The sequence below is a fragment of the Dermacentor albipictus genome, chromosome 1, assembly GCF_038994185.2.
Source record: "Dermacentor albipictus isolate Rhodes 1998 colony chromosome 1, USDA_Dalb.pri_finalv2, whole genome shotgun sequence".
Classification (NCBI taxonomy): Eukaryota; Metazoa; Arthropoda; class Arachnida; order Ixodida; family Ixodidae; genus Dermacentor; species Dermacentor albipictus.
This window is the reverse complement of record NC_091821.1, coordinates 269,228,360-269,251,534: the sequence shown is the minus strand read 5'-3', so window position 1 is coordinate 269,251,534 and position 23,175 is coordinate 269,228,360. Positions and strand designations below refer to the sequence as shown.

The 23,175-nt window shown below is 44.5% G+C and overlaps 1 protein-coding gene across 2 annotated transcripts in view; it reads left to right on the top strand.

Annotated features, from left to right (window-relative positions):
• The window catches only part of LOC135916095 (tyrosine-protein phosphatase non-receptor type 23-like), an 84,000-nt gene that overhangs the window by 25,796 nt on the left and 35,029 nt on the right, over nt 1-23,175 (top strand). For both annotated transcript variants that reach the window (XM_065449337.1, XM_065449329.1), the window contains exons 11-16: nt 1,589-1,728; nt 3,634-3,930; nt 10,319-10,482; nt 10,561-10,712; nt 19,969-20,162; nt 20,296-21,707. In XM_065449337.1, the coding sequence (XP_065305409.1) occupies nt 1,589-1,728; nt 3,634-3,930; nt 10,319-10,482; nt 10,561-10,712; nt 19,969-20,162; nt 20,296-21,707 (2,359 nt within the window). The remainder of the gene's footprint in view (nt 1-1,588; nt 1,729-3,633; nt 3,931-10,318; nt 10,483-10,560; nt 10,713-19,968; nt 20,163-20,295; nt 21,708-23,175) is intronic.

Genomic DNA, 23,175 nt, shown 5'->3' with positions numbered 1-23,175 from the left:
TTTTAATGTTCACATAGAGGCCACTACTTCCTATTTTGGTGCCTATGATACGCCAAACTCGGAGGCTATCCCTAAGCTTACGGTTGAGTTCATGGTGTCTCAACCCTTTGCTGTTCTACAGTGTACTTGATAACTATGCACAGCTGTTCTAGCACCACGTGGCATGAGTAGCACATTTCATTTTGCACTTATCTCTATGGCAATCACATAATTTTCAAGGGTTGAACAAACTTCATCTTCACTCATGTGAGTACGTCAGCAGCACGCTCATCAGCTAAGCGATGAATGCTGCACTCCAGACTCGCGTTGAAAGGATTCCTAGCTAACATAATGAGCTTCGACCAAGATTGTGACGCACGTCGAGAATGTGCAACTCTGGAAGCAGACGACCTGTTCATCAGATGTTGGTGCTTGGTCCTTAAATCATGTCACCTGCAGATACGAATCAGAGCACACTGTTGTCCTTAGCAAGCCACAGTAAGCTCGACAGGCTGGCTCATCATACCACCCCGCAGCAGTCACGGTATCTATTCTACACTGCAGACGCAGCTACATGCAACTGTAGTAGCAAACTATGCACGACAGAGCTGAAGTGCATGCTTACACTCATGGGCAGTGCTACATGCTGTGGACCAGTTTTGTCCTGCACCAACTTAACCGGCAGATGGTAGCCACATCCAAATTGCGCATTTTGTGCAATAGCTCATTACGAACCAAAGTCTGCCGAGGCAACTAACCAGGAGTGGGCAGGAGTGAATGCAAGCCACCAAGTGTATGCATGGTCTGACCTTAAGGTCCGCATGGTTCGAGGGTAGTTGAGTGTTCAAATCTAATTGAAATTAGTGAGATCCGATGGCTAAGAAATTGATGAGCAGCGTGGCCAAAAGTTTCAATCCTACAGGGGTTAGCGCGGCCGAGCGTTAGCAGACAATAGTCTGTGGTAGTACGATAGCTGTACTTGTAAAAGTATGTAATTCTTATTGAAATTCTAAATGCAAATTTTCGCTTACTTCAGCCTATTTATTAAACTGTGTCTATAAATACTGCATACATAGTAACAGTTGGAAGAAGTGCGCTGATTCAAACACCCTTCTTGAGTGTCAGCTATTGGCCAATAGCTGCCGCATATGGGAATCTGCTTTATGTAGAAATATGGCCGCCCCAGAAAGAGTGAGGAGAAAGCTTCTGTTGAAAACAAATTGTAAGATAGCTTGATGCACCGCTTGCAAGCTTCACTCGCCGCGCACGACTGCAAAATTTGGCTGAGATGTTCACAGCAGCGTATGCTATCCACAGACTGTTTTTTTACTAAGCTCGAGGGGTGGTTCAGTGCACCTTTAAGTGGAGTCTATTGTACTCACATATTCTTATTTGTTAAACATTACAACACTGGAAAGGACTGACTGAAATTACTTGACTGCAGCTAAAGATAAAATGTAGATTACATTTGTATCTGGTTCACCCTGAATTTGGCTTTGGATTGTGTGATACTAGTTCAGGAAATTGTCAAAGTTCTACTGTTCTACTGTGCAGCATTGGTAGCAGTGGTTAAACACTGAAGTGACTACTCGTGGTGGTTTGCCAACAGGGCCTTCCTGTCATCTCTGAACCTGGACAAAAGCATGCTGGTAATGGATCCTCAAGCAGTGCCACAGGAAGTTGTCCAGTGTTGTGCCAGGCTGAGTGTGTGCCCTACAGCCGTCAGTGACTTGGTGCTTACTATTCAAGGTGAGCATTTCTCTTATTGCTTGCTGAGCCAGACGCTGCCATCATAGGAAGAGTTTATGTAACTTGTAGGCTGCTTGAGCTTTGCTGTAATAGATGCTGGTTGCATGTTGCAAAGATGTAAATTGAAGTCAATTAACGAGTCTGTTGACCGTATATAGGTTGGATGGTCAAGTTAACTAAAAGCCACAATTGCAGCTTGACCTGTAATGGTTTCCTGGACTCTGGCAACTATTACAGGCATTTCATGGCTACAACGATGCATGCTACTTACGCTACTAGGATCATTTTTTGCAATGGGAAAAGGCATGCAAAGAAATAATTTAAATGGTCTACTGCGAATTGAGATGAAATTATGAATATAGGAGACAAAGTACATCATCTCCATTGGAAGTCGTGAAAATCTAGGGTAATCTTGGGACTCTGAAAAAATTATTAGTCTTTCTAATTGCACCTAACACCCACTGGGATAGATGTTTGATAAAACGATTGTTGTAAGAGAACTAAAAGTCAGATCAGAATGAAATATTTGAGAAATAAAGTGGGTTATTTGCAGCATACTGGAGAAATTACAAGAAATTAGTTATAATAATTGGAGCACACTGCAGAGATCATGGAGGTGCAAAAAGATAGCCTAATGAACACTGAAATTTGGATTGGAATAAAACCTTGTAGGAATATCAGCTTATTGCACACCATTAACATGTGAAAAAATTTAAGTGCATGGATCAGTTAGAGGAAGCACAAGAAATTTGTTGTCAAAGTAATGAAGCCGACTAAATCATCTCGCAAAGGCACAAAATTAATTTATATCTATGGCATTAAGCATGAGAATACAGAATTAGAACTGAAACTTTGAACAGCTGTAGTTGAATCCCTGTACAAGACATGATAAAAGCATTCAAAAATTTTTACAAAATGAAATTATTAAGTGCATCAATCAGAGCTTCGTAAAGTCAGTGTCAGCCTTTGTTATGTGTTCATAGACTATCACTATTCTTCTAATTTGGAGTAAAATGTTAAGTTCTTATTCGCATTGGGAAGGGCACAATACAGCCACTGGAAGCGTAATGCAAACTTGGTAGGGATTGCTTATAAATTCGAGTAGGGACTATAGGGAAAAAGGAAACATATCTAATAGAAACGATGTCCTTATTCCTCAAGTCACCACAAAAGCTTGTCACTGCGTATACACATATGCTTTTATGTGACAAAGCCGGTCGGCATTTCGGCCATCATCGTGCCGTCGTTGTACAGACAGGCGAAAGTGCAGTCAGTGTTTGCACCAAGTCTTCATTTCCTGGTAACCTTAAACTGAGGTCAGCCACTTTCCTGTAGCCAAACGATTGCCATACCTTTCATTGCCATCACCACTGTCTAGTATTTTCGTCACCTCATTTGAGGCCCTTGTCAACACAGGCAGCAAGGATGGAGCTAATTTTATGGATCCATGCAAATGAATTAATTTTTCTTTCACCTGTCACACAGGCTCTAGGTGCAACCGTGAGTAAAAATATGTGTTCCGCAAGCTCACCGGAAAAACTGAATTTATTCATCATTCAGACACTGAAACCAATAAACGCTACGAGTGCACTGGATAGTTTGCAATGCCGAGTTAAGAATCCAGTCCCCAATTTCAGGTTACACATAAGGGGAGAAGAAAATCTGCTTTATCGTCGAATCCCTGGTCTGTATGCTGTATCTCACGGCATTACACGCATTTAATGTGCATGTACTATTCAATCAAAACTGCAGTACAAAATTACCTTGGGGGTAACAAAATTCATGGTTTTCAGTGTAACTTACATTGGAAAACAAAAATGTTATGTTGTGGTTTAGCTAAAGTTTATTATATGTATATCAAAGTTGAGCAGTTCTCCACTTTCTTATGCAACTGCTTTACTGCAGGCCTGAAGGAGCTCTATCACAATGTAGACAAGGACCTTGCACAAGTTGAGCAACTGTTGAAGGAGGAGCGGGAAAAGGAAGCAGCCCATAGCACAGCGTTTGGCAAGCGGGCACCCTCGAACCTGGTGACCGAACTAACGGCCGAATTTACCAAGTACCTGGAGGTGCACCAGCGCACTGCGGATTCTAACAGTGCCCTGCAGAAGAGTTTGGCTGCCCACTCAGCAAACCTCAAACTGCTGGCTAGCCCTCTGGAAGAAGTGGACAAAGCACTGCCCTCAGTGTCACTGCTTGACGGTCAGGCTTTTTCGACTCTCTTGGCTGTTTTGTGTGGAACCTTCACGAGATCTTCAAATTTTTTACTGTTTTAGCCACAGAATTTTCCGACTTCTTTACCTTCTCACAGAAATGAATGTACAGTGAAACCTCGTTAAACCGTAGTCCGCCGGAGCTCGGAAAAAGTACGTACTAAACGGTAGTACTGTTTAAGCGAAATAGCATGAGATCGCCCACTTACCTGTCGAAAACGGAACTCAGAGAGAGTGCTATGAAAGGGGAAAAAACATGCAGTATTTATTCACTTCGCGGGACGTAAGTGTTATTTTCGTCTGATGTCGCAGTGGCCTAGCACGACGACAGCGGCCTCAAACTTACTGAAGCTGCGTGCCAGCTTCTCAGCCAGCCCCCCTCCTCTCGGCAAACACTCGCACGGCAGATTCCTCGTTGGCGTTACGTATTCTCCGTGCACGCGCGCAGTAGTGCTGCATAAGTCCCGGGGCGCCTTTTTCATTGCCGGGCGCCGGAGTTTGGAAAACTTTTCGTTTGGAATAGTTACGTTATCGCGCCCCTGTTCTTGCGACGATCGCATTCATGAGGCTGACGCAACGCGCAGCTTCTGCCACTGTCGGGCCTGAATAGCCCGTGCTGTCGCTTTCCGTGTCGTCCTCATCACTGTCGCTAGTTGACACTTCGCCAACAACAGCGGCAACGATGGTGAAACTTCTTCGTGTCACGTTCGGTAGCACGGACAATGTCTAATTTTTCTTCTATGCTGAGCACCCGGCGTCTTTTTTATCCTAGCTTCGGCATGATGCGTGTCCTCGCTTGCACGACGCCACAACGCTCTCTGGCACGGCGTCCATGCGGTGTCGCAATGATGTTGATGTTGATGCGGCTTCACGTGCAAACGCACAGGGCGCTTGGAGGCCATTGTACCGATCTCTGAGGCTTGTTGTTCTGCCGGGCCGCCCGATGGAGACGACGCACCGCCGTGTTTGCGCGACGAAAAGTGGAAACGCTACGTTTTACCGATGCGTATGCAATAAGCTGGTACGGTTTATGCGGATACAAAATACATTATGTTCAATGGCCGCTGAGTCGAGGAATTGACTTTACTACTTTTAAACCGAAACTACTGTTTAAGCGGGTACGGTTTAACGAGGTTTTACTGTACAGTCTACGCCTGTTACAACAGATCTGCATACAACATACTTCAGAATATAACGGAGCATTCTCCTCACTTAGTTTGGTCTGCTTATTATTATCATTGCGACAATATCCACTTTAACAGACCCGGCTATAGTAGACTATCGGCTACAGCAGACAAACTTTTAGCCAAATTTAGTATAGATGGTATAAATACAACATGCTTTGCTGCGGCAATACATGTGTGCAGCAGGGCATTGTACACTATTTCTGGCCACTTGCAGAATTTGGGAAAATGTACATTTTCTTAAGGAACGAATACACTGCCAGGTCTAGCTAATGATGATCGTGCTTACCATCTGCTGAATGCTACGCGAACGACTCTTGAAGACATACCAAGCGTTCTGCACACACCCAACATTCTTAAGCAGATGCCCCATTTCATTCCTTTCATAACTTCTTGCACTTACATGAAAAAAAAAAGCTACAACCAAACTTGTCTCAGCTTTATTATTTTTAGTCTTCATAATGGTTTTGGTCAACAACAACAACATAAAGGGCACCTTTCAATTCTTCTCGTCTGCACTTGTGGGCACGCAACAAATCGCGAGCGGCAACGATAGTGGCCACGTTTGCACTGACATGTTAGAAGTGTACCCTATTCATAAGCCGACGCTTGTAACACAACTAAGATATTCGCCCACCCTTAGCGGAAATGTGCCGTATTAGGATAGCAGTGAAGACAAATGCCGCAGTTTTTGCAGCGTGCCCGCCATGTGTTTCTATGTCACTGGCAGCTAAGCACGCCCATCTCTGTTTCTGTCCCCTCAAAGTAAACATGGCTGCGTTACTATATTAACAATATTATTTATTGCTGATACGGAAGAAACTGTTTCAAGGCGCGTTATGTACTCACGAGAAGAAAAATAATCGTGTTCGGCGCGTTAGGCTTGCTCCGCCGGCTGCCATTTTTGTTTTGGTATCCCGCACTGACAGCGGCAGCTGCCTGCTTTTCATCCCGCAGCAAATGCAGGATGAAAAAAGAAAGTGTTTCTTTTCATGGGAAATTTAACCCGCGTAATGATCGCACCCCTGAATTTGTCTCTCTCTCTCTCTCTCTCTCTCTCTCTCTCTCTCTCTCTCTCTCTCTCTCTCTCTCTCTCTCTCTCTCTCTCTCTCTCTCTCTCTCTCCTTTTTTTTTTTTTTTTTTTTTTTTTTTTTTTTTTTTTTTTTTTTTTTTTACAGAAAGTGCAGTCATTATGCGAGTAAATACGGTAACCTACACTATTCCATGCACACTGCTCAATACGACGGAATTCAAGAAAATCAACGCAGTGATCAGAACGGTAATAAGCAGGCGATGGGCCTGCCGATCAGTACGTCCACAGAAAGCCTACTACGACTAGGAGTGCACAACACGGCCGAGGAGCTGATCGAGGCACCTCTATCCAGTCAGCGAAGAAGGCTGGCAGTTACGGAAGCGGGGAGGTCCATCCTCTTAGGCCTGGGGCTCTCTGCCCCTCTCAGCCATCTGCCGCCTTAGACTGTGAACTTACCCCATGCCATCCGGAGCAACATCACCGTACGTCCTCTACCTCGCAACATGCACCCAGTGCACTACGCAGAGCGAAGGGAGGTCCGGGCTCTGGCCATACACAAGCAATACGGGACCTTACCCTCTACAGCCTACGCGGATGCGGGGTCTAACCCCAGACGCGCAACCGCAACAGCCACCGTAGTCGTCAACAAAGAACATCGAAGCAGCATTTCGCTCACCCGAAACAATCCCCTCCAAGCCGAGGAAGCGGCCATAGCCCTCACGCTCTCCCAAACAGAGATTGAAGTCATAGTGGCCGACTCCCAACAGGCATGCCGCAACTTTGCTAGTGGCAGAATTCATACCACTACGCTCAAGATCATAAATCTAAAGCCGCCAATGAGATCAATCATGATCATCTGGGCGCCAGCTCCTCACGGCATTCCTGGCAATGAGGTCGCCAACCACGTGGCTCAAGATTTGACCCACCGAGCTGAGGCCGAGGAATCTGAACCAGAGCGCATGCACCCTCTAGTCTTGTACCAAGACATCACACAACACTACAAGCTAACCCGCAGAACATATGCACCCCCACACAAGTCACTACCTAGAGAGCAGGAGCGATTCCTCCGAGCTCTACAGGTTAATACATTCCCCCACCCAACCAGAAATCACCTCATAGCCCCTACACAATTCTCTCCGCAATGCTGCTTCTGCGTAGAGCCCAGGTCCCTCAGGCACATACATAGTAGGGGGTTGCAGAGAGGCACCATTAGATCCTCTGAACCCTTACCACACCAACGAGCTTTGGGAAAGAGCCTTGGCCAGCTCCAACCTCGAAGATCAGCAACAGCTGATTGCGAGGGCCCAGGACGCGGCTCGAGCTCAAGGCATTCTGGAATGAGGATGCCTCTCCAAAGCTGCATTTACCTAATAAAATTGTTTATTCTCTCTCTCTCCTCCCAAGCTGCCTAAAATGAAATACTGACTATAGTATAGATGACTGAAATGGTCTGCAGACAAGCTAGGCAGTGAGTAAGCTGCTCATTTGATCATTTAGGGGGAAAAGCGAGCTGAAGGAAAAGTAATGCAGACTAAAAGAGTGGTAGAAGCACTATGTTGTGCGTATCCTTCCCACCAACCTTGTTTGTGTTGGCAAACACAAAGCTACAGTGGTCTGAAACAGGATAGAGGGAGTTACATAAACATACACACAGCACTGTGTGTGTTCGTAGGCGCCTCTATTTTTTTTTCTGTTTTCAAGCACTGCAGTTTTGTGATCATGAACCAACCAATCGCAGTTGCATCCGTCCCTTCTTTGCCTTGTCTTGTTTTGCCATTATATGCTACACCCGGCTATGGAGTCATACCAACTACAACTATTCCGCTCGAATTGCTTGAACCAACTAGCCCAGCAGTCTGTTCTTGTACAGTAAAACCTCATTAATTTGACCCTCGTTAATTCAGCACATCAGATAATTCAGGTTCACCCTCTGGTTCCTGCAAACATGTGCATTATTTAATGGCATCAACTCGTTACTTCGGACGTATCTGGGCATGCACTGGTTAATTCAGGCAGCCCTCGGAGGGTACCGCACAGGGAGTGCTGCAAATGTGTGCTGAAATAGAGCAAAAGTGGTGCTAGCGTCCATGGAAACTAAGCAGCAGAGTCTGCATCGGCGTAGTTATCAGCGGGAACTGTAAAGGAACGACAGGAACAGCAGAACACTCTGTGGCTTTAAAGGGGCCCTCAAACACTTTTCTAACTAATCATAGAGTGGCCCCACTAAAGTATGTTGTTCCCTGGAATCTCATTCCACAAACGTTTTTGAATCCTTCACCCATAAGTGCAGTTATCGCACTAATACCCAGCTTTCTCTCCCTTTTCATCTTTGCTAATGCGCTGGAAGCTACACACCGGAGCAGCCAAGAGAGCAATGCCGTGATGAAAAGTTTAGTGTTACAACGGCCAAAGAGCTCGTTGCGGCACCTCGTAACAGCTGTGGTAGACGACTCTATGCAACATGATGCTGCCATCTCAGAGGTCACGCATAGCAGAGGCAGCTCTGCGCAGTGCAAAGATGTAATGATTTTTTGTCTTCTTGAGTCGCAGACACATTTTTCTTTTATTTATCTCAAAATGAGCAATTATGTATTACTGAGAATGTTCTCGCGATCATGAAACCAGCCAGTAGCGATTGGTGGGCCAACTGCTTTCGATGACGACATTGCGGATGCGAGAGCATGTGGCTGTTTATTGCTTTTGTCATGAGATTGTAAATCTTCTGCAGGATGTAGTGCAATAATATTCAGCTCACGTGTTCACAGGAGCCTCGTTAACAGATTGACAACGTTTTTTTACTATGTTCAAAAAGTGTTTCAGGGCCCCTTAAGAGGAAGCTTTAGTAAGGGCCAACTGCAATTTCTCTATTCAATAAAATTTCTTCTTGGCCGAGTTGGTTCATGTGTATTGAAGCCATTGTAGCGCAAAGGAACACGGACAATGAAGAGGACAGGACACCACAGGAATGGTGGTGTCCTTTCCTTACTTTACTTTATTTTCTTCATCCACTCTCATTTCCATTAATTTATCATTTCTTTAATTCATTTAGTAAGTACATGTAATTTTCCCCTATGTTATCCTTGGTGTCAATGTTTGTTGGCTTCTTATGATATGCTTAATAAAAATTGGGCCCCTCAGCTAATCCCCTTTCTTTTGTGCCAAAGTATTTCTGAAATAGTCTAATTTAACTTCAAATGCATTCATCAACTTTGATAAAAAGTGGTTCGGGCCTCTTTAAGCCCTTGAGGTGACTAACTGACTAAATTAATTGCAAATGAAGCAATAACCATCTATTTGAAAGGTTAACCGTGTATTCGCACAGCCCTATTATAAGCCTTTTCTTTTTTTGACTCTTTCTTTTAAAAGAAGATAGGTGCCTGAAATCGCAAAGGTTCATTTCGCAAATTATAATCAATAAGTTTAATGCACATATTGCAGCTGTCGTATTGAAGCTGGTCAGAGCTCAATGCATGTCCACTTAGTATAAATCTTGTGACTAGCTTCAGTTTTTTTCTATAAATCAGTGATTAAGTAAGTCATTATTTAGAGGTACACAGGATTTATTCAAGCAAGACATGGAACAAGGCTTTGTGGGAAAATGATACAGGGAATGTACCAGTGCTTTTCATCACAAGTGTGCAGTTGCAGCATAATTGACTATGGTTATGCAAAACCACTGACACATATTAACCTTTTTCTTTTTTTTCTTTTTTTTTTTTTGTATTGCTCAAGGCAGATTTTGGCACAAATCTAAAGAAACTGTTCAGTTGAGAGAAACTTGTTTGTTGATACTATTAGATATCTACAGCACATAATGTCTGCAGCCCTTATAAGTGAAATTCCGTGTGTATCAATTCATAAATGGACTAGTTGGTTTTTGTTCAACATACTGAATAGTGCAGAAGAGAGAATACAAGCAGGACACATAGTATATATGTCCTGTGTCTCCTCTCTCTTGTTTCATCATTTGCACTGTTCACCATGTTGAGCATTGCGCAATTCACGGTTCATGCAAGTTTTGAAGGCTGAGCAATTGTGGCTATTCAGTAGACATGCCACATTTTCTACAAGCCTCCCAAGTTGGTTTCTCATGTGACAGAGTGATGAAGTGCAGTAAGCCTGTGCTATCGCCATAAGTCTTATTTTAAACTTTACTTCAGTGCCCAACAACGAAGCTGTTGTGAAGGAGCTCTCTCATCTGCTAGACAAAGTCGAAGAGATGAAGAAGCAGAGGCAGATGCTACATTCACACCTGAGGGATGCGCTTCAAAAGGATGATATCACCAGGCAAATTGTGACCAGAAACAAAGGCGAAGATCTTCAGGTGTGTATGCATAGCAGGGTTGTTTCCACACAATGTATGATTAATATGGCACTGGCAAATTTTATTTTTTGTTTGCAGGCATTTTTCGCAACTGAACTGAAAAAACATGATCAGGAGGTGTCACTTTTGGAGCAGAACTTGACAGCACAAGACAACATCCTGAAAGCATTGACACAGGCCAATGCCCGATTTGCAGAGACACGGAAAGCTGCTTCTGATATCCTGAAGAGGTAAGTTGTTGAGTGAAAGTTTATTAGACTGGACTCGAATGAGGCAGTGAAATGTACTTGTGTTACTGGAAGGTAGGCATGCAAATGCGGACAGAAGTAGGATTGAAAACAAAAGCCGTTAACTGCAGTGCACCAACTTGCTCAACTTTCGGACAGTCTAAGAAATATACTCACTTGAAGAACTGCTTAAGCTTTATCAGTGTAAAGTACGATGTTGCTAAAAAAAATTTTAAATTAAGTTAAATTGTGAGGTCTTACATGCCAAAACCACGATCTGATTATGAGGCATGCCATAGTAGGGGACTCCAGATTAATTTTGACTACCTGATGCATGGTACACAGGTGTTCTTAAATATTGCCCCCATCCAAGTGGTGCCACCGTAGCCAGGATTTGATCCCACAACCTCGTGCTTATCAGTGCTACACCATAGCCACTAAACCACCATGGTGGGTTGCTAAAAAAAAAGAAAAAAATATCTGATGGTATTTTTGTGCTCTGTATAGAGCCCCCCTTTACACCAATTCTCTTGTTAACTTGAGCTTGCGCATTTTGAAAAGTGTGAGCCCTAAAATTTTTCACAGTGAGTTGTCAAAACTCATAGACCCCACGTAAACTTCAAGTACTTGTAAGCCTTGGAATATCGTCAAACCATTTAGTAGTTCCAGCACTGAGTAAATCCCAATGCAGGGGAATGTCACCTCCCACAAGAACGGAAAAAAAAAAAGGTTGTCACTTCGTTTTTCCAGTCAACATTTTTTTTTCCCTCTTTCTCTCAATGAGTTGGAGGCAAAGCTGAAAGAATACTTAAAAAGCAATGCAGCAGGAAGAGGAGGATATGAGGGAGATTATGTGGATGCCCTCCTGCTGAAAATGCTTAGCTTTTGACCTCACCTGTTGGTAGCCCTTCCTCTGAAAATTTTTTCAGTGGCTACAGTGAAGCGGAAGTCTGCAGTCCTGTAATGTAGTGTACTGTATATGCCATTGCAGTAATTTAAAATTTTGTAAAGCAATTTTATTTTATTTGTAAAATACAGCTTATCATTCCAGCAAGAACTAGTTTGCTTGTATTGAGCTCTTTTTTTTTTTTTTGCTCTCTCTTTCTCTTTGCATAAAAAATAATTCCAGTGGGCAAGATGGGACAGCTTGTTTTGTTCTGTTTGTTTTAGGCCATGTTCAGTACTGGTAGTATTTATGTCACATGATGCAAATTTTCAACAGGGAGAATTTCTGACTGATGTTGGCAAAATCAGCATGTCCTTCAACAACAGTAATCTCTAAAACTGTTAGTCACCACCATGCTTCAATCTTGGCAGACAGTTGAGTGTTTTCTAACTCACCTGTTTGAGCACCAGATATGTGGGTAGACTGCATTGCATTTTAAATTCTTGAGCAGTTGCAGTACAGAAGACATCATTAGAATGGGTGCCAAAGTGGTTGAATGCACGTCAAATGCAATATGACGTGCAATGCATTTGACGTGCATTTGATGTGCATTTGACGTGCAACGAGGGTTGGCAGTATGGCAGAAGCCATACCTGCCAACCCTCCCGATTCCCCCAGGAGACCCTTGATTTTTTTACTGAACTTTCCGATTGTACGATCACTGTCCTATATCTCCCGAAAAGTGGTCTCTGTTTGCGTAACAATGGTTTTTGCGAAACCGGCACCGCGAAATCTACAGCCACATCGTAATCGTCAGCATCACCAACTACGGTGCCTAGTAAGCCAGCCGATCCAGAGCCAATGTTGCTCTTGCATTTCATGCATGCCTTCCTCCATGGTGCTTCTTGTTGCTGCTGCTTGTGTGTATGATTAGTGTTGGCTAGGCCGTGTGTGTGTGTGCGGTGCACCGTGTAAAGTTACAAGCCTCGTGTGCTTCATGCCATGGCGCTATCAAAGCCCAAGAAAAGGTATTTGCAGAAGTTTTTGCGATCTTATACTTCTGAATTTCCGTGATTTTTTATATCAAGAAAAGGAGAACATTCTGCATTTTGTACAATGTGTGGATGCGACGTCAGCATGTCTCACGGTGGCAAAGACGATTTGAAACTGCATGTTTCCACGGTGAAGCATCAAAGCTATGTTTGCAGCGCTGACCAGCAAGACAACATAGTGAACTTTCTCCAGAACAACTGGGACGACAGTGTCATGCGTGGGGAGTGCCTGTTTATGGGATTCCTCGTCGAACACAACCTACCCCTTCGTGCCAGCGACCATGTTGGGCCTCTTCTACAGAAAATGTTTCCGAAATGCGATGAGGCAAAGTGTTATGGATGTGGACGCAACTCTGAGGAATGCGGAGGTGGCCAACCTGAAATTTATTTCACAGGCATCGCTCTCGAGTCTTCGTTTCTTTATTCAGAGTTTACCTCAGCTGCTGCCCTGAGATTCTAAGGAATCTGCTAAAGGTGGTTTAGAAGCTCTCAAAGCTGAGTTTGCCACACTACAAGCATACAGTCTTCAAGAGGACATTCTGAATGAAGAAAGGTGGGATGTGCAGTGGTCTATGGTTGGAAAAATGAAAAACACTGATGGAAAACGTGTTTCACCGAGTTGCTTAGGTGATACTCGATTTACTCGTGATATCGCATAGCAAGGCAGAGTGTGAGAGGATTTTTAGCACAGCGCGAAAAACTAGGACTGAATTCTGCTCATCAATGTGCAACACAACTTTTCAACACCTGCTGCTAGTGAAGGGCTGTCAGTCTGGACCATGTTTTGAGCAAAGCTACTCCGATAAATTTTTGAAGTGAGCAAATTCTGCTCCTGCAAGGTCCCTGCAAAAGGACTCATCCAACACTGCCCGTAAATTTAACGAAACCCCTCTCCCCCCTCCCCCCCCCCGGTCCTACCGGAAGTTGAAACAGTGAATGTAACCCCCCCCCCCTTCCCTTCGTTGGCACGAATAAAAAGCCTCCCAATTTTTAATTTCGCCAGGTTGGCAGGTATGACAAGCAAATAGCAGAACGCGAGGTCATTGACTGCAAATGCACTCAAAAAGAATTCCATAACCTGCCTTTTAAGGGGGGAGGCTACACTTGAAATACAATTTTTTTATTTGTGGACAGATCTCAACGAAATTTTCACACAGTGTGTATTTTAATATGCAGATTCTAAAAATATAATTAATTTTGCCATAGGATAAGTAGTTTCTGATATACTCCAAATGCATTGTATAAGCTGAGTCCTTTGTTTGGAGGAAAATTAGCTTCTAAACAGAAAACCCTAACACAGTAATTTGAGTATAAAGACAATCTAGGATCTTCAGGGAGTGCCATAAGGTATTATTCAATGTTCTAGGCTAATCTGAGCAAGAGTTAGAGCTCATCAAAGTTTTGGGAAAAAAATGCCATCTTGACATGTCAAGCATTTGACCCATTTCAAAAACTTTTGGAGAAGAGTGCTGCTTTGAAAAGGTGCATATTGCTTACTGCATACATTTATCTTTCTGGCAAAAAAAAAATTATGTTGATAGCTGAAATAGGACAGAAGCTATTTTACCTCCAAAATTGGAAGTCTGTCGGAATTGTTGTTTTGAGAAATCAAGGAAAAACGTTCTGCAACATCTTTATTGAGAATATACCAATAAAATCTCAAGGAAATTCACTAGGGGCATAATCTGGATACATCCTATCTTTTTGCCGCTTTTTGGCCAGCTTCCTTGCGCTCAAAGAGGCTTCTCGCTTCTTGCTGGAGTTAGCACTTCGACATGCTTCGACGGTCTGGCGCTCCGGACGTTTTCCGGCGCTCGCTGCGCGCTCGCTACTTTCTTCAGTCGTGAAGGAAACGGTGCCTGCACGATCTGTGCCAACACGCGTGGCGTGGGCGGACGAAGTGTTGACGCTAGACGCGCCAGTTTGCAGCTCGGAACTCGATCCGGTAGAATGTCCAGGCAGACCAGCAACCGGCAACTCCGCGAGTATGACAGGCCTAGCCGCCTTCCATCGCGCATTGCACAGCCGCTTGACGCGCAGTAGCGTTGAGACGACAATCTTTTCCAGCCATCCGGGCAGCGAAATGAGCATCTTATCAAACGTCGCGAAGCAAGCGGCTGAACAAACGTAGACAGCGGCGCGATGAAACCAGAGATAAACAAACGTAGCGAGACGCGAGAGCGGTCGAGCGCGCGCCGACGAGCACCGGACCAATAGGAGCGAGGCGCGCGGGGGTGTGCGCGCTTTGGCCAATCGGCGGCACGGACGCATCCTCCAGAAATGACGCGATAGCGTCGGTTTCCCGTCACCGACGCCATTTTGAACTGGTGCAAAATGCGCACAAAGAAAACAGCTTCAAAACAAGCGCAAGATGGCGGCCATCGGCCACCGCGTTCGCAAATGGTGACGGCGCGAAGATTGAACATTTTTGACCAAATTTTGCTGATTTCGCGTTCACCCTGGCCCCTTTAAGCGCGATTTTTTATTATTTTCCGATTAAATTTAGCTTCTAGATTTCGCGGAGGGATTCTTGAATGTATAAACGTAGCGAAAATGCACTTTTCCGAAAATCGACTTTTTTGTGATTTTTTGCCGTTTCAAGACCCGCGTCCCCCCTTAACATGACCGAGTTGACAGCCTCCTTGACAGAACTCTGCACCTGGACCTGACAGGATCATGTACAACATGATTAAACACCTCCCCAAAGATGGTCAAATAACTCTACTCGCACTTTTCAATGCTGTATGGACTGCTGGGTACCTTCCTACTGCATGGAAAGAAGCCCTTGTCGTCCTGATTCTGAAACAAGGCAAAGACCCCAAATTATTAGCTAGTTACCGCCGAATCGCCCTCACAAGTTGTATTTGCAAACTTTTTGAAAAAATGATAAACTGTCGCCTTTTACACTTCCTTGAGTCAAACAGAATTCTTGATTCATATCAGTGTGGTTTTAGAGAAGGGTGATCTACAACTGACCATTTCGTGCGCATCGAAGCAAACATTCGCGATGCCTTTGTACATAAACAAACCTTCTTATCCATGTTTCTTGATATGGAAGAGGCGTACGATGCAACTTGGCGTTACGGAATCCTGTGCAGCCTGTCGACGCTGGAAACATTATAGAAAGCTACCTACACAACCATACATTCAATGTAAAAACTGGCAATGCACTGTCGCATACATTCATACAGGAAACAAGGGTACCCCAGGGAGGCATACTCAGTTGCACACTCTTTGTCGTTAACATTAACATGCTTCGCACATCATTTCCACCAGCTATATTTTATTCCATCTATGTAGACGACATACAAATAGGTTTCAAATCCTGCAACCTTACAGTGTGTGAGAGACAGATACAGCAGTGCTTAAACAAGGTAGGACAGACAAAAATAGATTTATTATCAACCCCCACAAAAGTTCTTCTGTTCTCTTTAGAAGAAAGAGAGGCCTGGTTCCAGATCCTTTTGTAGAACTGCATGGACAGCAAGTACCCGTCAACAAAGAGCGCAGATTTCTAGTTGTTATACTCGACTCCAGGCTCACTTTCATTCCACACATAAAATATCTTAAAGGGAAGCATCTATAAACAATAAACTTACTGAAAAACCTATCTTACACAACATGGGGTAGCGACAGGAAGTGTTTATTGAATATTTATAGGAGCCTAATTCGATCAGGATTGGACTATGGTGCCATGGTATATCACTCTGCCACCCTGAGCGCGCTAAAGATGCTAGATCCCGTCCACCATCTGGCTATCCGCCTGGCCACTAGTGCATTTAGAACAAGCCCTGTCGAAAGCCTATACATAGAGTCAGATGAGTGGTCACCCCCATCTTCAGAGAACATACATCAGCTTCACCTATTTTCTCAAACTGTACTCTAATCAGGAATTTCCGTGTTCCACCTGTAAGTGACTTGACGCATGCAACACTTTTTCATAATAGACCCTCTATGGCACTACCTTTCTCACTGTGTGCGAGAAAACTTGGCAAAGAAATGCATGTCCCCATTCTCGAATATTGCTGCCTCCAGCTAAGCTATTACCGCCCTGGGAGTGCTGGGAGCATGTGCAAAGTCACATGCTGGCCTATCTTAACTGCTGTTGGTCCCTCTTTTTCTAAATCTGACGTATTGAACCCCCTAACAAGTATGCAGAAGCCTATGCAGTACTGTCTGTGGTAAAACATATAAAAAAATTAAAGCTTGAAAGAGCAATAATATTCACAGACTTGTGAAGTCTTGTAAAAGCGTTTGTAAAAGCGTTTGTAAAAGCGATCTCTTTACAGAAGCATGCAAATCCTGTTTTTATTGAACTTTACTCACTCTTGAGCAACATTTATTTCTCTCACAGACACGTAGTAATATGCTGGGTTCCTAGCCATAGAAAAATCGAGGGTATTGTGCTTGCCGACAAAATCGCAAATCAATAGCATTGCAAGGTATTCGTTCTGCTGCTGCCCCTGCCACAAACATGAAGCCTTTCGTACTGAACTAACTGGGAAGCCACTGGTAACGCTTGTGGGATGCTGAAGCGAGCAATAAGCTCCAGGTAATCAAGCCGAAGTTAGGCTTCTGGCCCCCAACTACGAAAACACAGAAGAACAGATTTCCTATTCACTCGACTCAGAATAGGACACACATTTGGCACTCGTAACTTTCTGTTGACTGGTAACGAGCCTCCAACCTGTGGTACATGTGGTGACAGGCCGACCGTCCTCCACATCTTCCTGGAGTGTCGGGAAGCCGAAAGAGAGGAAAAAAACATTTTCCTCTAGCATACTGCTATTGTGTCCCTCTTCATCCAGCTATGTTCCTTGGTAAAGGACCGCTTTTTGAGACAAAAGCAGTCCTCACTTTTTTTAATGAAGTTGTCCTACATGTTATAAGCCCATTAAGTTCGTAGCACATCCTCTTTCCAGGGGATGCCGCTGTGAAAGTTTTGTATAGCACATGGCTCCAGGCCCCTGTGTTTCAAAGGCTCTCGTGAGGCATTAGGGCTCTAGCCAATGTTAGCACCTGACGTATCTTGTATATTGCATCATTCTTTCGCAGTGCACTTTAATGCTCATAGTATATGTCATTAGTCATTGCCATAATCTTATTACACGTAGATTTTGCTCAATTTACAGGGGCCATTTTTAGGCCCCTTTGCAGCCACATCACATCAACTTCATAGAACACATCACTCCACTGTGAACTCATTTAACACTGGCATGGTGCTCTTTGGCCATACCTGGCCCTTGCGCCACTAAGCACCACACATTCATTCAATGTGATATGATCGGGATCCATTTGTTGCCATTGACATGGTAAATGTAGCTATGTAAAGCCCCACTGTGCAGCTTGAATTAAGATGTCGACGAAGTCGGGCGTTCAGAGGTGAAGAAAATCTTCCGCGCATTCGAGAGTAGTTCAGCAGTATGGGTGGACACATTGGTGGGACACAAGGACATATGGGCTGTCAGGCCTTAGCCAATCGAGTGTTGCGATGGGTAAATCTGATGAAGATGAAGCAGTAGTTGAGGTTCGGGAGTTTGATTTAAGGTGGCAAGCAACACAGATTCCTCAGAGGAGCGAATAAGGCCAGGGGTAATCAGAATCCCTCGAGATAATGAGTACGTCGCCATCCGCAATGTTGTTGGAGTTGACACTTATAATCTCTTCTCTAGATGGCCAAAGAACGTAATCGGAAGAGGTGACAAGACGGAACGCGTTCTTCATGGCTATGGAGAGAATAGCCGGTGGCATCCATTTGTATGAGGCGCTGACGACAAGAAATAGAAGCGGACGCAGAAGATAAGAAGTCGCATCCTAAGATGAGTTCGTGGGTACACTCACGAAATACCGCAAAAGCAGTGTGGTGACAAATTTCGTCTGTGGAGACACAAACAGTACACTGCACGATTGGACAAATAATAGTGTTGGATGCTCCATGAAGAGAAGGGCCGGAGTAAGGGGTGGTCACTTTTCTGAGGCGGAAACAAAAGTCTGCACAAATAATTGAAATGGCAGCGCCTGTGTCAACGAGAGCTTCGACACGTACACCTTCTATAAACACTGACAACAAGTTCGGTGGTCACTCTGGAGAAATTGTAGACTGTCCAGTGGATGCAGTTTCCCCTCCTAAAGCTGCATTGACGAGCTTTCCAAATGGGCATTTGTGACATGAGAAGCGGTCCAGAGATGCGACACTGAACAACGACGTGGAGAAGATGGCCTGCGATGAGATTCACAAGAATTCACAGGCATATCAGTAGGGCAGGGAGGAGAAGGTGACCAGTAATAGGAAGAGAGGTATGACGTGCACCGATAGCCCATTGCTGGACGCACACCTGCAAGTTCCTCAGGAGCATAGACACGTTGCTCATCCTGTTGACACTTTTGGCAAAATCAGGAGATGTTTTCTCGATAGCCACAGTAATAGCAAATTGGTCTGGCATGACATGAAGCGGACTAGTAACGCTGTACCTGCACTGGCGGTGACAACGAAATACTGGAGCATGGTCTTCTGCTATAGGCAGAGCGGCGGTAATGGCTGTAGAGAGCATCGCAACATTGGCATACGTTGGTGGTACTTGACAAGTGCAGGGGCCGTCGGAGCACAGTAGACATGAAGCGGATCTGATCTCTTTCCATGTCATGTCATGCAAACCAGTCAATGAAGAAGGGATCGTATTTTTCGGAGTGCAAGAAGAGCACCACCTGTGAAGCCCTTCACGAACAATGTCGCGGATCAACGTGCTCAAGTTCATGGCCGAAGGGAGACGAATGACCAAGGTATCGGTGCATAACTGAAGGGACTGCATTTCCTCAAGTTGCTGGCCAGTAGTGATCACATCCTTGACGGTAGCAGGGTTTTGCACAGCAAGGGCATTGAAGGCAATGGTGTTTATGCCTTTAATAATGTGGCATATTCGATTGGTCTGTGACATGGTGGTATTCACCCTAATTTTTGTGTTCACACTAAGTTCACACAATATTTTGTCATTTGCTGTGAAGGGCTTTTTCTGTAATGAACAGTTAGCAGAAATTGTTTATGCACAGGTTAAAATATCCTCAAGCTTTCATATTGTACATAAATAATAGATTTGGCTAAATTCAGAGCGTGAACTATTGGGACACATGCTAAGGCGCAAGAAAAGACAGGACACGGCGCTCGAGAGAATCGTTTCTTGTGCCTTAGTCTGTGTCCCAGTAGTTCGCACTCTGAATTTAACCATGCTTCCATACCAACTCGCCCATTTTTCACCATTAATAGGTTTGGCTGTATCAGGTGTTTAGGCACAATTTCTACTCACTGTGTTTGGTCTCATTGCAGGCGGGAAGCCATGGTGGCATCATTGATTGCATCATTTGAAGCTTATGAAGATTTAGTGGCTAAAACCCAAAAGGGTGTTGAGTTCTATAAAAAGATGCAGACAAATGTGGGCAAGCTCCTGGCCAGACTTCGCAGTGTTATCAAAGTGCAGGATGAAGAGCGTGCACTCCAGCTGGAAGCACAAGCGCGTAAAGGTATGAGCCTCTGAAATGCTGTGTGTTCATCTTTCACGTAGTGGTGCGTGCTTCATATTTCAGCACTTGGCATTACAGTAATTGGAATGTGGCATTAAATTGTTAATATTTTACACACTTTTGTATTTTCCAGCTGGGAAACTAGGGGGCCTTCCCAGTTCATCCTCAGGAAGCATGAAGCTGAAGGACTTCTTGCCATACATGACAGGCCAAGGCATGCCACTGCCAGCAGAAACAACTGGTACATCTGCCTACTACTCAACAACCAGTTATGCAGGTTATCAAACACCGCACGTCGTACCTCAAGTGAGCAGTGACAAAGGCACCTCTGAGACCTCGGATAAAGCAGCAGATGTTGTGGGTATGGGCGTGCGTCCCACACCACTTGGATCTGAGCAGCCGTCTCCTCAGCTTTCTGTCCAAAGTGATGGCTACATGCCTGGTTCCTACTCAACAGCACCCTTCTCTGAAAACTACTCAAGTTCTGATAAATACAGCAAGCCAGTGTTGTCACAGATGCCTGCAAACAGCTCCTTGCAGCCTGGCATTTCAAACAACCCATCAATGGCCTACCATGCAGGTTATACTGAGGCAGCATCAAGTGTAGCATCTGGTATGAATGCTGCCATACCTGGCAGGACCTGTGCTGGTTTACCACGTGAGAGAACAGCAATGGGACCCATGTCGGAGTACCATGGCTTCACAGAATACACACCTTCAGCCATGTACAACCTGCCAACCAGCCCTGCATCTACTCTGACCTACACTTTTCGCAATAACAACCATCCATCACAAGGCCCTGAAACCTACCGACCACCTGAGAGCTCCACTTTCCTAGCCTCCACTAATAACACGTATGCCTATGGCCAGAGCGTGATGAGTCCCCAGCAGGGTGCTCAACAGGGTATGTCCTACCAGTCTTATCCCAATGCATCAGCATCTTCCACATCTCTTCCTGCCCAGTCAATGTACCATGGACTTGGTTATGGCCAGCACCCGTCAACGCTAAGCATTCAGGCCCCCGTTTCATATGCTCAAAGCTACAACCCTCAGCAGCAGGGCACGCGTGCATTGACACCCGGCCAACAGCCACCATCTGGAGACAATCAACGTGCACCAATGGCATCTATGTGTGGGGCCTACCCTGGCAGCTATTATGCTTGCAGTGCTGATCAGCCTGACGCACAGCAGCAGCTGGCCTTTCAAGCTGCAGTGCCACAGTCGTCAAACTTGCCTGCAGCACAGGCCTATGCCAACAGCTCGTGGGGCTACCAGTCTACTCAGATGATGCAGTACCCTTCTGCAGTGGGATCAGCTTCTGGAATGGCCGCAGTCGAGGCAGCAGGTGTGGTACCTTTGCAGCCAGTGGCAGCCGCACCAGGCACTGCAGGTGAGGTCCATGCACCACAGCCTCTGCAGCGTGGGACCTATGTGATGGACTCCACTGTGCCTCTTGTGCCTGAGGCAGCCAAGAAAGACCTGCTTTCTGCGACACTTGACTCCACACAGGATGTAAAAGCTCAAGCAGCTGTCCTTCAACCGCAGGTATGTGTATGAGCTGTTGTACGAGTATTTTGGCAGATTTGATGTGTTGCTGAAACATAGTTGACAGCATGGAGGGCACTGGTAAGTGTTAACAATTGCCTATGTTTCTGCATTTTCCGAGTTTATTTTAGGACAAGAACAGAGGTTGTTTTTCTGAGGTTTTTTTTTTCTAAAATATAAAAATTTATTGAAGCTTTTCTTTTTTTGATGGTGCAATGAAATTCAAGGTTCTTGGCCTTTTTTGTTATTCATTCTTTAGTTTCGCCCATGCTTCAAAAACAGCCTTGACTGCATCAAAAAAAAAAAAACATTGTAACCGCAGGAAATTTTTTCTTTAATTACAGTCACTGTATACAATTGTCAAAGGTTTGATCACCACTACAATTTACTGTAATACGTATATACATGAATGCATATTTACCAATGTAGGAATCAGTCATTGCAGTGCTGTTCCTACTTATCCAACTAACCATCAAGAATACCCTTTCAACATTTGTAGTGTATACAGAAGAGGCATGTAGATCCGGAGCAGTATGTGAAAGGGCTTGGGCTTGCATTGCCCCTAAAACTAGGGGTGCAGCAATTTCTTCCGATATTCACACCTATACACACCCTCCTATATTCACACTTGATATTCTGAGAAATCATCCCAGTGGTTAAACAGTATAAACAACAAAGATGTGTGTCAACTTCTGCTGGCAGCTCCACCTTCAAGTTTGACTGCACAATTTAAGCACTGTACCACAATAAATCTTTGCTGTAGTGCAAGTTGTGAGGAATGTCTCGCTAGCTCGGCTACATTTACATTTGCATGCAGTCATCCTCCACACAAAGGTTGACACAGATGCACCATTCCATTGGCTTAGCTTCTGGTTCCTTAATTATTGTGAAGAGTTCATTTGAATTTTTTGCTAGGAACCTCAGCTTGATAGTACATTATGGGAGGGGTTCACTGTCGCAATAAGCACATTCAGTTTCTTACACTTTTTTCCGCTAATTTAGTCGGGGCGCGGTCACATGATCACAAGTGAGGCCTCAGAAAGTCCAAGTTTTTTGGATAAATACAAATCTGATTTTTTACTGTTGAGTGTTTTTTAGATGTTTTTTATTAAACCAATAATTTGGAGGACGCTTAAGCTTTGCCTTTAAGAGTGGAATGCAATAGCATTCAAAGATCCCTGACTGCTTCTCACACTTCCCAGCAACTGCAGCGTGTGTAACCGTAATATTTACCGGTAAACGCTTGCAGCGAACGCTATGCACGAAGGTGGGCTTTCTGGTAGAAAGGCGGCCTCTTGCATGGGCCGCGATGCAGCGTAGGCGAGCGCCATCACGCCGGCGTGAGCGTAAATATCTTGGCCTTAACAGGCTCATTAATGCTATTGCGTTAAAATGTAGAACCCTATAAATACCCAAGTACAGTAAAACATGAAATACTGATTCAGTATCAGTTTATTCTAAATCTTAT